This window comes from Budorcas taxicolor, chromosome 11, assembly GCF_023091745.1.
Source record: "Budorcas taxicolor isolate Tak-1 chromosome 11, Takin1.1, whole genome shotgun sequence".
NCBI lineage: Eukaryota > Metazoa > Chordata > Mammalia > Artiodactyla > Bovidae > Budorcas > Budorcas taxicolor.
Genome location: NC_068920.1, coordinates 97,705,667 through 97,718,113, shown reverse-complemented (window position 1 = coordinate 97,718,113; position 12,447 = coordinate 97,705,667). Strand labels below are relative to the sequence as shown.

At 35.3% G+C, this 12,447-nt stretch overlaps 1 protein-coding gene across 1 annotated transcript in view; it reads left to right on the top strand.

Moving 5' to 3' along the window:
- PPP4R3B (protein phosphatase 4 regulatory subunit 3B) overlaps nucleotides 1-12,447 on the top strand; it is a 52,978-nt gene that overhangs the window by 19,752 nt on the left and 20,779 nt on the right. The window contains exons 5-9 of the mRNA XM_052647698.1: nucleotides 1,122-1,199; nucleotides 2,552-2,668; nucleotides 5,851-5,967; nucleotides 9,703-9,834; nucleotides 11,120-11,222. Coding sequence (XP_052503658.1) covers nucleotides 1,122-1,199; nucleotides 2,552-2,668; nucleotides 5,851-5,967; nucleotides 9,703-9,834; nucleotides 11,120-11,222 — 547 coding nt within the window. The remainder of the gene's footprint in view (nucleotides 1-1,121; nucleotides 1,200-2,551; nucleotides 2,669-5,850; nucleotides 5,968-9,702; nucleotides 9,835-11,119; nucleotides 11,223-12,447) is intronic.

Below are 12,447 nucleotides of genomic sequence, written 5' to 3'. Positions count from 1 at the left end.
GTCATACCTAGTGCTTTTCATTCATTTTTTCATATATGTTCTACCTTGTTTCAGAAAGGCTTTAAAGAATTGATAGCTCTTCATGGGGGATTCATAGTAAGAAAAGGGGCAGGTATATTAGCTAGCGGTAAAGAACCTGCCAGCAAGTGCAGGAGACATAAAAGAGCCAGGTTCAATCCCTGAGTCTGAAGAGCCCCTGAAGGAGGGCATGGTAGACCACTTCAGTATTGTTGTGTGGAGAATTCGATGGACAGAGGAGTCTGGCAAGCCCCAGTTCATGCGGTCACAAAGAGTCAAACACAACTGAAGTGATTTGTACACAACATACTTACTAGCTATATCCTTACTTATGTCATGGTTTGATTTTTATTATCAACCATGCGGTTACCATTATTATAAATATTTTTAGGTTATGTTCTTTTAATTAATTTAAATTATTTGAATTATATTTCATAAAAGTGAATTTTGAAGATTACTAAAGCTTAAAGCATGACTTTCAGCAGGTTTTGATGAAAATCTCTAAAGTGAATTTCAATATTGATGTCATTTTTTTCCATTGTAATTTAATTGTTCATACTTATTCTAGAAAATTGCAAAATACAGGTGAGCAAAGAAGAAAATCACTCAAACTCCATTACCAAAAGATAATCACTGTTCGCATTTATAATCTTACCACTATCAGATTTCAGTATTCTTTATTGCCGAATTTGTAACTCCCATTATTCCGATCCACTATGGACTAATAATGAAATCTTCAAATTTGTTTGAATTATGTTTAAATTAAGCATAAATAAATAGACCCTGAACAGGAACTAGAGAAGCACTCAGTTAAGGTAAATAAAGTTTTCATGCATGCCCTTTAGAACATCAAATTTTTGTTTTTCAAATAGTTCTTTAGGGGTTTCTGATTAAATGTAAATGAGGTAATAATATATGTCTAGCTAATATTGAAAGGTATTGTCAAATTTTGAACCTTATAACATGAATATACTGGAATTTTAAGTTTGTAATGAAACTGCTACTAGGTTTTCATCTACTTTTATTACAATTTTTAAAATCAGATAAGTGAGTATAACTTTACACTTTTGTTAATATTCATAGTAATATTTCTTCTCATGTAGGAAGATGAGAAATTTTTGTCTGAAGTTTTTGCACAGTTAACAGATGAGGCCACGGATGATGATAAACGACGTGAATTGGTAAGTTACTGAAATTCACACTCTTAAAGAGCACTTACTCTTTTGGCATACATAGCTTTTAATATTGAGCTTGTTAATTTAAGAGGAAGATTTTTATAATTAGTATAAAAGGAACAGATGACCCTTGAGCAACATATGTTTGAACAATAGAAGTCCATCTAGACACAGATTTTTTTTTTTCTTTTTCAGTAGTAAATACTACAGTACTGCATGGTCCAAGGTTGGATATGGAACAATAGATATGGAGGGCCTGCTATAAAGTTACATGCAGGTGTTTGACTTAGTGAAGGGTGGGTTCCCTAACCCCTTACTGTATTTAAATTATACTATAAAATGATTGTTCTCAATATTTCTAAAAATTATTATGTTTTATATCTTAGAAGTTTTTAGAGATATTTAATTTTCCCCCCAGTGAGGGAATATGTGCCTTATAAATTATAAAATCAGGCATGTGGATTATGTTAGGACAGAACTACGAACTCATATATTTTTGTGGTTGTAGAAACATTATTGAGATGCTGTTTTTTTTAAAACAGGTAAGGAGAATCCTGGCAGAAACCAACACAATATTGTAAAGCACTAATCCTTTAATTAAAAATAAATAAATTTTAATAAAAAGGGAGAATCCTTCTTGAATAAATGATAAATAATTTGGCTCTTAGGGATGCTTTTATTTCAAATGTGTTGATAGTTAGGTTTTTGAGATATAAACCATCCATAGGGAAAAGAGAATGGTGACTACTGTTTACCAACAGTTTACCATTTTTTTAAACTTTATAGTCAGATGCTAAAGAAATACTGAAAAAGAATTAGAGGTTTCCTAGGAGAAGGCAGTGGCACCCCACTCCAGTACTCTTGCCTGGAAAATCCCATGGATGGAGGAGCCTGTTAGGCTGCAGTCCATGAGGTCGCTAAGAATCGGACACGACTGAGCGACTTCACTTTCACTTTTCACTTTCATGCATTGGAGAAGGAAGTGGCAACCCACTCCAGTGTTCTTGCCTGGAGAATCCCAGGGACGGGGGAGCCTGGTGGGCTTCCGTCTATGGGGTCTCGCAGAGTCGGACATGACTAAAGCATCTTAGCAGCAGCAGTGTAAAGGGGTAATTTTATAAATGAAAAAAGTAATATGCCATTAATAAATAACTGTACCAAAGATGAATTGGCTGATTTGAAGTCAGGGTATCCTGGCTCCTCATAACCTAAAGAACATAGAAACCATGCTATAATAAATGGTAGCTGGGTTTTCAGGTCCTTGAGGTTTAATTGCACACTGGTAGTTCACATTACAGTTTGCCCCAAGGTTTCTTTTAATGTGTGTAGGCTTCTCACTATACTTTCTAACATTACAGGTTAATTTTTTCAAGGAATTTTGTGCGTTTTCTCAGACATTACAACCTCAAAACAGAGATGCATTTTTCAAAACTCTGGCAAAGTTGGGGATTCTTCCTGCTCTTGAAATCGTAATGGTAATTATATAGCTTCATGTTTTTGAAATTGAAAATTTATAATAGTTTTATGTTGTGGATGGGAAATAATTTATTATAGTAATGCATGCTGAATGTTTTAAATTGTAATTCACTTGGTAGTGAGTCATCTTCAGATTTTTATTAACTTAAATTTATAATATTAATGTGTGATTCATATACTATGACTGCAAGTGAGTAAAAATCCCACATGTTTTTACAAGACTATTATCTCTCCTATAACAAAGTTAAGTCTGTTTCATAGAAACTAATAAAATTCCTTTCCTTTTTAGACCAGTGAATAGGGGGAGGGAAGATGACCAAGGGGGCCCGTGGTGCAATATGGGGTAGAGGGAGTGATCTTCACACTTCGGTTTATATGAACTATATACAATGGCATTTATTGTATGAAAAACAAACAGATTTTAAACTATTAACTCATTTATTAATAACACATAGTTAACATAAATAACTTTGATGAACAAATAATTTTTCCAAAACAAAATTTGGTGAGACGTGGCATTGTTATCACTTTTTTTGCCAGTCTCTTTGATGTCTGGCTTAATAGAAGATAGCTAGATTATCGTAGCAGCTTCTGCATTTAATCTGTTATGATATCACACTTTATAGCCTCTGGAAAACCCCACTAGACTTCAGAGAGACTGGGAGTGAAAAAGGCCAGTAATGCCTTAATACTTATTTTCATAAGTACTATGAAAAATAGTTCTACTCTAGTGCACTTTTCAAAAAGGTGTTATAACCCCCTTTTGGAGTTGTTAGACCCCTCCCCAGGATTCCCTGGGCCACACTTTGAGAACTGCAAACTTAGGGAATGTTTTCAGAAAAACCTGGAGATTTTTAACTTACGAATCATATGTCCTTTCAGTTCAGTCACTCAGTCGTGTCCGACTCTTTGCGACCCCATAAATTGCAGCACACCAGGCCTCCCTGTCCATCACCATCTCCCGGAGTTCACTCAGACTCACGTCTGTCGAGTTAGTGATGCCATCCAACCATCTCATCCTCTGTTGTCCCCTTCTCCTCCTGCCCCCAATCCCTCCCAGCATCAAAGTCTTTTCCAATGAGTCAACTCTTCGCATGAGGTGGCCAAAGTACTGGAGTTTCAGCTTTAGCATCATTCCTTCCAAAGAAATCCCAGGGCTGATCTCCTTCAGAATGGACTGGTTGGATCTCCTTGCAGTCCAAGGGACTCTCAAGAGTCTTCTCCAACACCACAGTTCAAAAGCATCAATTCTTCGGCGCTCAGCCTTCTTCACAGTCCAACTCTCACATCCATACATGACTGCTGGAAAAACCATAGCCTTGACTAGATGGACCTTAGTGGGCAAAGTAATGTCTCTGCTTTTGAATATGCTATCTAGGTTGGTCACAACTCTTCTTCCAAGGAGTAAGCGTCTTTTAATTTCATGGCTGCAGTCACCATCTGCAGTGATTTTGGAGCCCAAAAAAATAAAGTCTGACACTGTTTCCCCGTCTATTTCCCATGAAGTGATGGGACCAGATGCCATGATCTTCGTTTTCTGAATGCTGAGCTTTAAGCCAACTTTTTCACTCTCCTCTTTCACTTTCATCAAGAGGCTCTTTAGTTCCTCTTCACTTTCTGCCATAAGGGTGGTGTCATCTGCATTTCTGAGGTTATTGATATTTCTCCCAGCAATCTTGATTCCAGCTTGTGTTTCTTCCAGTTCAGCGTTTCTCATGATGTACTCTGCATATAAGTTAAATAAGCAGGGTGACAGTATACAGCCTTCACAGACTCCTTTTCCTATTTTGAACCAGTCTGTTGTTTCATGTCCAGTTCTAACTGTTGCTTCCTGGCCTGCATACAGATTTCTCAAGAGGCAGGTCAGGTGGTCTGGTATTCCCATCTCTTTCAGAATTTTCCACAGTTTATTATGATCCACACAGTCAAAGGCTTTGGCATAGTCAGTAAAGCAGAAATAGATGTTTTTCTGGAACTTTCTTGCTTTTTCCATGATCCAGCGGATGTTGGCAATTTGATCTCTGGTTCCTCTGCCTTTTTAAAATCCAGCTTGTACATGTGGGCATTCTCATTTCACATACTGTTGAAGTCTAGCTTGGAGAATTTTGAGCATTACTTTACTAGCGTGTGAGATGCGTGCAATTGTGTGGTAGCTGAGCATTCTTTGGCATTGGCTTTCTTTGGGATTGGAATGAAAAGTGACCTTTTCCAGTCCTGTGGCCACTGCTGAGTTTTCCAAATTTGCTGGCATATTGAGTGCAGCACTTTCACAGCATCATCTTTCAGGATTTGAAATAGTTCAACTGGAATTCGATCACCTCCACTAGCTTTGTTCGTAGTGATGCTTTCTAAGGCCCTCTTGACTTCACATTCCAGGATGTCTGGCTCTAGATGAGTGATCACACCATCGTGATTGTCTGGGTCGTGCAGATCTTTTTTGTACCGTTCTTCTGTGTATTCTTGCCCCTTCTTAATATTTTCTGCTTCTGTTTAGGTCCAGACCATTTCTGTCCTTTATCGAGCCCATCTTTGCCTGAAATGTTCCCTTGGTATCTCTAATTTTCTTGAAGAGATCTCTAGTCTTTCCCATTCTGTTGTTTTCCTCTATTTCTTTGCATTGATCGCTGAAAAAGGCGATCCTTTAGGTACTACTTAATGGGGAAAAATCATTCAGGGTCACTACCTTAGAAAACTAAGTTATGGAAAGAAATGAAAATACCCAGATTGTTTCCAAAAGCATCCTCTATTAAAAGAGTAAAAGAGAGACTCAGTTATTCAGGTGTAAACTGGCAAATCCAGGGCTAAAGACAGATTCTAGAAAGTTTTGAAGCCTTATCTGAGAGACATCATTCACATTTTTGCATTTGTTTAAATCAAGAATCTTCCTTCTTACCCCCCAAATTTTTTGCAGCATTTATAGAGCAGTGCTTTATAATCCTGTGCTCATTCTTTTATTTGAATTCTGTGAATGTTTAGTTTTGTGGTGGTTAAAAAAAAAACACACCTGGCCGACACTAATCATTAAGCTGCCTAAAGTTTTTAGTATTTGTAAAAGAAAATGATGAGAGAGGTGTGTATTTTGATTCTAGTACCATGTCTAAATCCAAAATATGTTTGACATAGATCTGGGAGAAAAGAGGGGGTCAACATTCTCCAAGTAATCTGGTTCTCCTTTTATCAGGGCATGGACGATTTGCAAGTCAGGTCAGCTGCAACAGATATATTTTCTTATCTAGTAGAGTTTAGTCCATCCATGGTCCGAGAATTTGTAATGCAAGAAGCCCAGCAGAGTGATGACGTAAGTGGTACTGTTTTGGTTCTGTGTGAATTACCTATAGAAAAATGTTTGCAGACTGTTGAGAGGAAAGGGATATAACCATAATTTTAATCTTTTATGAAGAATAATTGGATTTCTAATCAGTTGTGACTTTGGCAAGCCCAGAATATATAGCAGTTGATGTGTTTATTGTTTAAAAAAAAGAAAAACATTCAAACTAGTATTGAGATAGATTTAGTGAATCTAATGAAATGTAACTCTAAACCCTTAGGTCAAGGACTTTTCTAGTATAACTTAGAAGTTGCTCTTGCTTGTTCAGATGTGTCTGTTATTTTAGTGAGGATGAACATTTAATAATGAAACCAGTGTTGTGTTTTCCACTACAAAAATGCCAAACTTTCCCCTTAAACTGTTTTAAAGACAAAATGAACATATGTTCATAATGAAGTACCTTTATATTAAATATATGTTAGTGTTAAGTAGAAAATAACTAAAATTTAATAATGTTTCTTCTTAAAGAAGGTCTAGATTCCCAATGCTAATTTGATTCTTTTATGTTTTTGTTACTGTTAAATTAAACTATAGTTTTTTATGTTATTTTTAATTTCTTAATGTCTGTTTAGATTTTTGCATTCTATTTTTGTTAGATATTTCCAGTTTTTTTAAGGCAGTTTTTAGAATCAGGACTAATGCTGTTGTTCAGGTAGTAGGAAAGAAATAGAAGAAATATTTTGTATTAAGTATATTTTAAAGTTTAAATGATGCTAAAGCTGACTAAAGAAATAGTTTGTTAATCGATTTACCATGTCACTGTTGATACCATCTTAGTGTCGTTTTTACAAAAGGTAACTTTGAAACAAAAACATCTGTTACTTCATCCTCAGTGATGCATGGGATTATGAGCATTCATCATAAAATCTCTAAAAACCTAGTAACTTAGAATTCTCAACTTAAATCTTTTATTTATGTTTTCATTAGAGATATTTCCTTGTTTACATTTAACTGATGCATGAGGCATGGGGAAGCAGTTACTCATTTTTAACATTGAAAAGTCCCTTTTCAATTTCTTTTTCTTGTAGTCACAGTCTTCAGTCTGATTTCCCTGAATTTTCTGAGGTCTAACAATTTTCCAATTTAAAATTTCTGTTTACATCAAAATGCCCACAAATGAAGCTAAATTATTTTTTCTTTAATTTCCAGAATTAAGGAGTCTACATGCTGAATTCTATATTAAATTGGTGGTAACATTGAAGAAATAACTTACCTCTGTATTCAGTGTGCAGTTAATGTTTTAATGCTCTCTCAAAATAAACGTACAACATTCAAACTTTTCCTTCTAGTACTATAGAGAAGATTTGGTTTTAGCAACATGGATTACAGGATTAAAATGTGTTAAGATACAAGGAAATGTTAACGTTTTTACTATAGTCATTATATCTATACACAGATTCTGCACAGATTCTAATATTTTCTTGATCTTATCAGAAAGTGTCAGTGCAAATCTGTCATGTAAGTTTGTCATGGTTGCCACTTGACTAACAGTGACTGTATAAAGCTGTGGATGATAAAATATATCTTAGCATCTAGAAGTTAAAAACATTTTTAAGAAACCTTGGAAGCAGTGGAATAAAGTATGTTCTTTGTTTCCCAATCAGAAAACAGGGAGGCCAGCCGATTATCTGGATAATACCTAATTCCATGTGTAGATACCCAGAACTTTCCTTCTGTTGCTAATTATTTTCCTCTGTGGCTAATTATTTAAGAATTGAAAAAATCTTAAACCCACTTAAATGTACTTTAAAAACAAAAGTATGTATTTCTAAGAATACTATGACATTGGAATGTGATAAAACCAACAGAAGTATTGTTTCTCTAAAACTTGATTTAGAAACTGTTATACCAAGGCTTTGAAGCATCTCCCAGAAGCTGTAACTAATCTCACTCATGCTATTTAGATGAAGGGTGGCAGACTTTTCTTAAAGGGCCAAAAGGTAAAGAAGACTTGGTGGGTCCTTTAGGCTCTGTCATAGCTACTCAACTCTTCCTTTTTAGTATGAACCATCTATAAATGGTTTGAAAATGAATAGGTGTGGCTGTGTTCCAGTAAATGTTTTATTCTAAAGCTATTTACAAAGTGAACAACCAGTCGGGTAGTTTGGTAGTTGAATGACCCCTGGCTTAGACTCTGGAATATTGCAAGTAGATAGTGGTGGCATTTGGAAGCTGGTTCTGAATTGAAGTTTCTAATTGCAAAGCTTCTCTGATAATATAAAGAGAAGTAAAACTCAGAGACCATGGTAGTAAAGCAACATTAATGGGATAGGAGTTACTAGGCCTCTCCAAAGACTACAAATTTAAGAGAGTATTCTCAAGAGTAGATTTTGGTGACCTAGCACTGGAATAATGTCACTGTGGTTACTCTTTAATGGCCTATTTTCAGATCAAGTCATAGTGTGACATCCAAAGAAGCGATTTTCCTGTTGTTTGTCTTAAATCTCCATTATTTTGCTATAAGTTGCTTGATCTTGAGTTTTCTAGTGTGATGAATGCCATTGTTGGAGAAGCAGATTAAGGAAAATTAGATTTGTTTTAACCAGAAAAGAACTTTACCATGCAGTTAGAAATGCTGGCTTGAATTTTGAGAGTGGTCTGACTTTAATGACTGCTGAATTTTAGTTCCATTGGAGAAAACAGCATGGAAGAGTTAAAATAAGGCCACTTACCTAGCTAGTTATTAGCTGTACTGCCGTTAGAGGCTTGGTCCTTTAATTTAGCTGTTCCTCCTGTTCATCAAGTTTGCTAAGAAAATGAAGCCTGTTTTACAGACAGTGAAAGTGAAAAGTCACTCAGTTGTGTCCAACTCTTTGCAACCCCATGGACTGACTAATATAGTCCATGGAATTCTGTAGGCCAGAATACTGGATTGGGTAGCCTTTCCCTTCTCCAAGGTATCTTCCCAACCCAGGGATGGAACCCAGATCTTCCACATTGCAGGCGGATTCTTCACCCGCTGAGCCACAAGGGAAGCCCGTTTTACAGACAACTAACTTATAACGCTGGTAATGCGTTTAGCTCATTGATGAATGTTAAATTGTTCATTATATTAGGAATTATTTGTTCATTGTCTCAACACATTGTTACTTTGAAGTGGGTTTAGTCATGCATTATAGGTAGACTAATTTTAATTGTTTGCTGAGGTGAGTGTACTTCTGGGATAAGACCATTTTGCTATTCCATGCTACTCTCCACAACATAATCTCTAGCCACATGGTTAATGCCAGTTTTTTTAGAAGTTGATTTTTACTTAGTTTGCAGAATCCAGTAATTAATACTAATAATAATACCTAACATATATCATAGGGCTCATCTCATTTGTTACCCATCTCTTAGTGTCTTTCATTGTCTGGTGTCTCCTGTATTACCAGTTGTAGTTTCATATATTTTGTCAGTGTTTTTTTTGTTATCGAGATTGAGAATACATTAGTGAATAAGAATTGCTGGTAAATGATTTTGCTTTCTGTTGCCTATATTGATGATATCGTAAGCTATTGTGCGCTCTGATTTTTATTTGGTTTTGATGGGTTTCTTTTTACTCTAATATGTTTATAGAACTTTGAAGACAAGAGGATTAAAAAGTTTAAATAACTTCATCCATTCTTTTTTTTTCCTTCCTGTATGATTCTGATTTTGTCCTTTCAACTGGTGTGTTTGTCTTATATCCAAACCAGGTCTCATAGAAATCTGTTTTCTTTTCAGGATATCCTTCTTATTAATGTAGTAATTGAACAAATGATCTGTGACACTGATCCTGAGCTAGGAGGTGCTGTTCAGTTAATGGGACTTCTTCGTACTCTAATTGATCCAGAGAACATGCTGGCTACAACTAATGTAAGAAATTACTCTCATTTTGGTCTAGTCAGTTTTAGATGATTTTGTATATACTATGGATAAATAGATAAATTATATGTAAATATTTAAATTTTGAAAATTTGTACCATTTTGAAAAGCATTCAAGCATTTGTACACTCAGTATTCAAGTAGCGGTAATACTCCTCTAGCAGTTATTTTTGCTGCAAAATACAAGATTGTAATCTGCTAAAATCTTGGTAAAATGCTAGCACTTCTATTTTTGTTTCTTGGGCTCTGATGTTAGCATCTTAAAAATTAAAACAGCAATGTGAATATAATTAACACTACTGAACTATATATAAACTTAAAAATGGTTAAGATGGTAACTTCTATATGTTTTTTATAACAATAAGGAGGAAACAATATGTATCAGATTATGTTAATTGCATGGTGAAAGGAGTGATTACCAAAAAAGGACTTAAGGAAATATCACAAAATATTATTAGTGGTTATCTCAAAATGCTTGAATATTTCTCCTTTATAGAATTCCCTCAAATTTAGAGAAAAAGTATATTTTCAAATCATTACAAGTTTATAGAGCCAATTATATAAAAAATAATGATCATAAAACCAAAAGGCACTATTTTCCAAATTTCCAAGTAACAAATTCTTAAAACTATTTTTAAACTATCTAAAATCTATACCATTTCTAAATAAACTTGGTGTTTGTTCAAATTTGGATACGTTGTGAAATCAAATTTTAAGCAGTTAAGTTGTTCTTCCTGCCGCTAAGTCGCTTCATTCGTGTCCAACTCTGTGCAACACCATAGACGGCAGCCCACCAGGCTCTGCCATCCCTGGGATTCTCCAGGCAAGAACACTGGAGTGGGTTGCCATTTCCTTCTCCAGTGCATGAAACTGAAAAGTGAAAGTGAAGTCGCTCAGTCATGTCCGACTCTTTGTGACCCCATGGACTGCAGCCTACCAGGCTCCTCCGTCCATGGGATTTTCCAGACAAGAGTACTGAAGTGGGTTGCCATTGCTTTCTCTGTTGATAGATTTTCGTTGCATTTCAAATCATACTCGTGAAAAAAAATACTCTGAATAATTTTCCCTGGAGAAACCTTTTTTTCATTTAATAAGTAATACGAAATAGGTTTGTCAGTTCTTCAGAAGTAAGATTAAGGTGAATATAATCTTGTTGAGTCTTTCACAGTATCCTAAAGTATCTCTTATTTGTATATGACTTGCACTGCTAATTCTTGAAGATGTTCTATTAATTATAAAGATAATAAAGTTTTTATTTTAATTCTGTATATTTCAGAAAACTGAAAAAAGTGAATTTCTAAATTTCTTCTACAACCATTGTATGCATGTCCTCACAGCACCACTTTTGACCAATACTTCAGAAGACAGACGTGAAAAGGGTAGGGCCTCTTACTTACCTGCTTATGATTTCTGTTTTAAAAGATCAAGATAAGAATTAAAGCTAACAGGCTCTTTACTTGATGCTTTTTATGACAGGGAAATTATTACTTAAAATTTTAACCTGCAATACAAAATCATGGTTTCCCATGTTTTAGAGTGTCTGTGGTAGAGAAGTGTATACAAAATGTGCCAGAAAGTATTACACCTTGAGGAAGAGAAATGTAAACACTTAGCAAGAGAAGCTTGTTCCCAAAGTTCTTAAGAGTTAATATCAGAGTTAAGTGTGGAGAGTATATTGCCTACATTAGAAAATCCAAGGGAACCATCATTTTAGAGTTGGCAATACAGTAAAAAATGCTTTAATTTCAGAACATAAGGATCAGAAGTTTAATTAAGTTGGTTAAAGCAGAGAATAATAATTTTTAAAAATAAACTAAACATTTACTTTACATGCTGACTCTTAGTGATAGTTCGAATGGGGTCAAGTCCTTTTTGTTTTTGTTTTTTTCTTTCTGTGTGTGTGTGCATGTGCATGTGTTAGTCACTCAGTCGTATCCAACTCTTTGCTACCCCACAGACTGTAGCCCACCAGGTTTATCTGTCCATGGAATTCTCCAGGCAAGAATACTGGAGTGGATTGCCATTCCCTTCTCCAGAGGAACTTCCCAACCCAGGGATCAAACTCTGGGCTCCTATATTGCAGGCAGATTCTTTACCATTTGAGCTCCTGGGAAGTCTTTTTTTTTTTTGTACATGGGTTTTCTTTCATTGTGGTGGCTCTGACAGTAAAGAATCTGCCTGCAGTGCAGGAGAACTGGTTTCAGTCCCTAGGTTGGGAAGATACCCTGGAGAAAGGAGTGGCTACCTATTCCAGTATTCTTGCTTGGAGAATTCTGTGGACAGAGACTGGCAGGCTACAGTCCAAGGGGTTGCAAAGAGTTGGACACAACTGAGCAACTAACATTGTCACTTTCACTTTCTTTTCTTCAATTGTATTTCCATATTGCATTCTTACATATAATTTATCAGCTATAATTTCTGGTTTCAGTTTATTAAAGTGGAGTAAAAACTGAAACATTTTTTAAGCAATCTGTAGAATTCTGCTGTGGTTTTAAGTACTTTCCCTTTAAGTGTTTAAGTATTCATAATTTTGTGCATCTTAGTTGAGTTCTGCTGTATTTAACCTAGCCATAGATATTACAGTTCTGTGACATTTAATCAGTC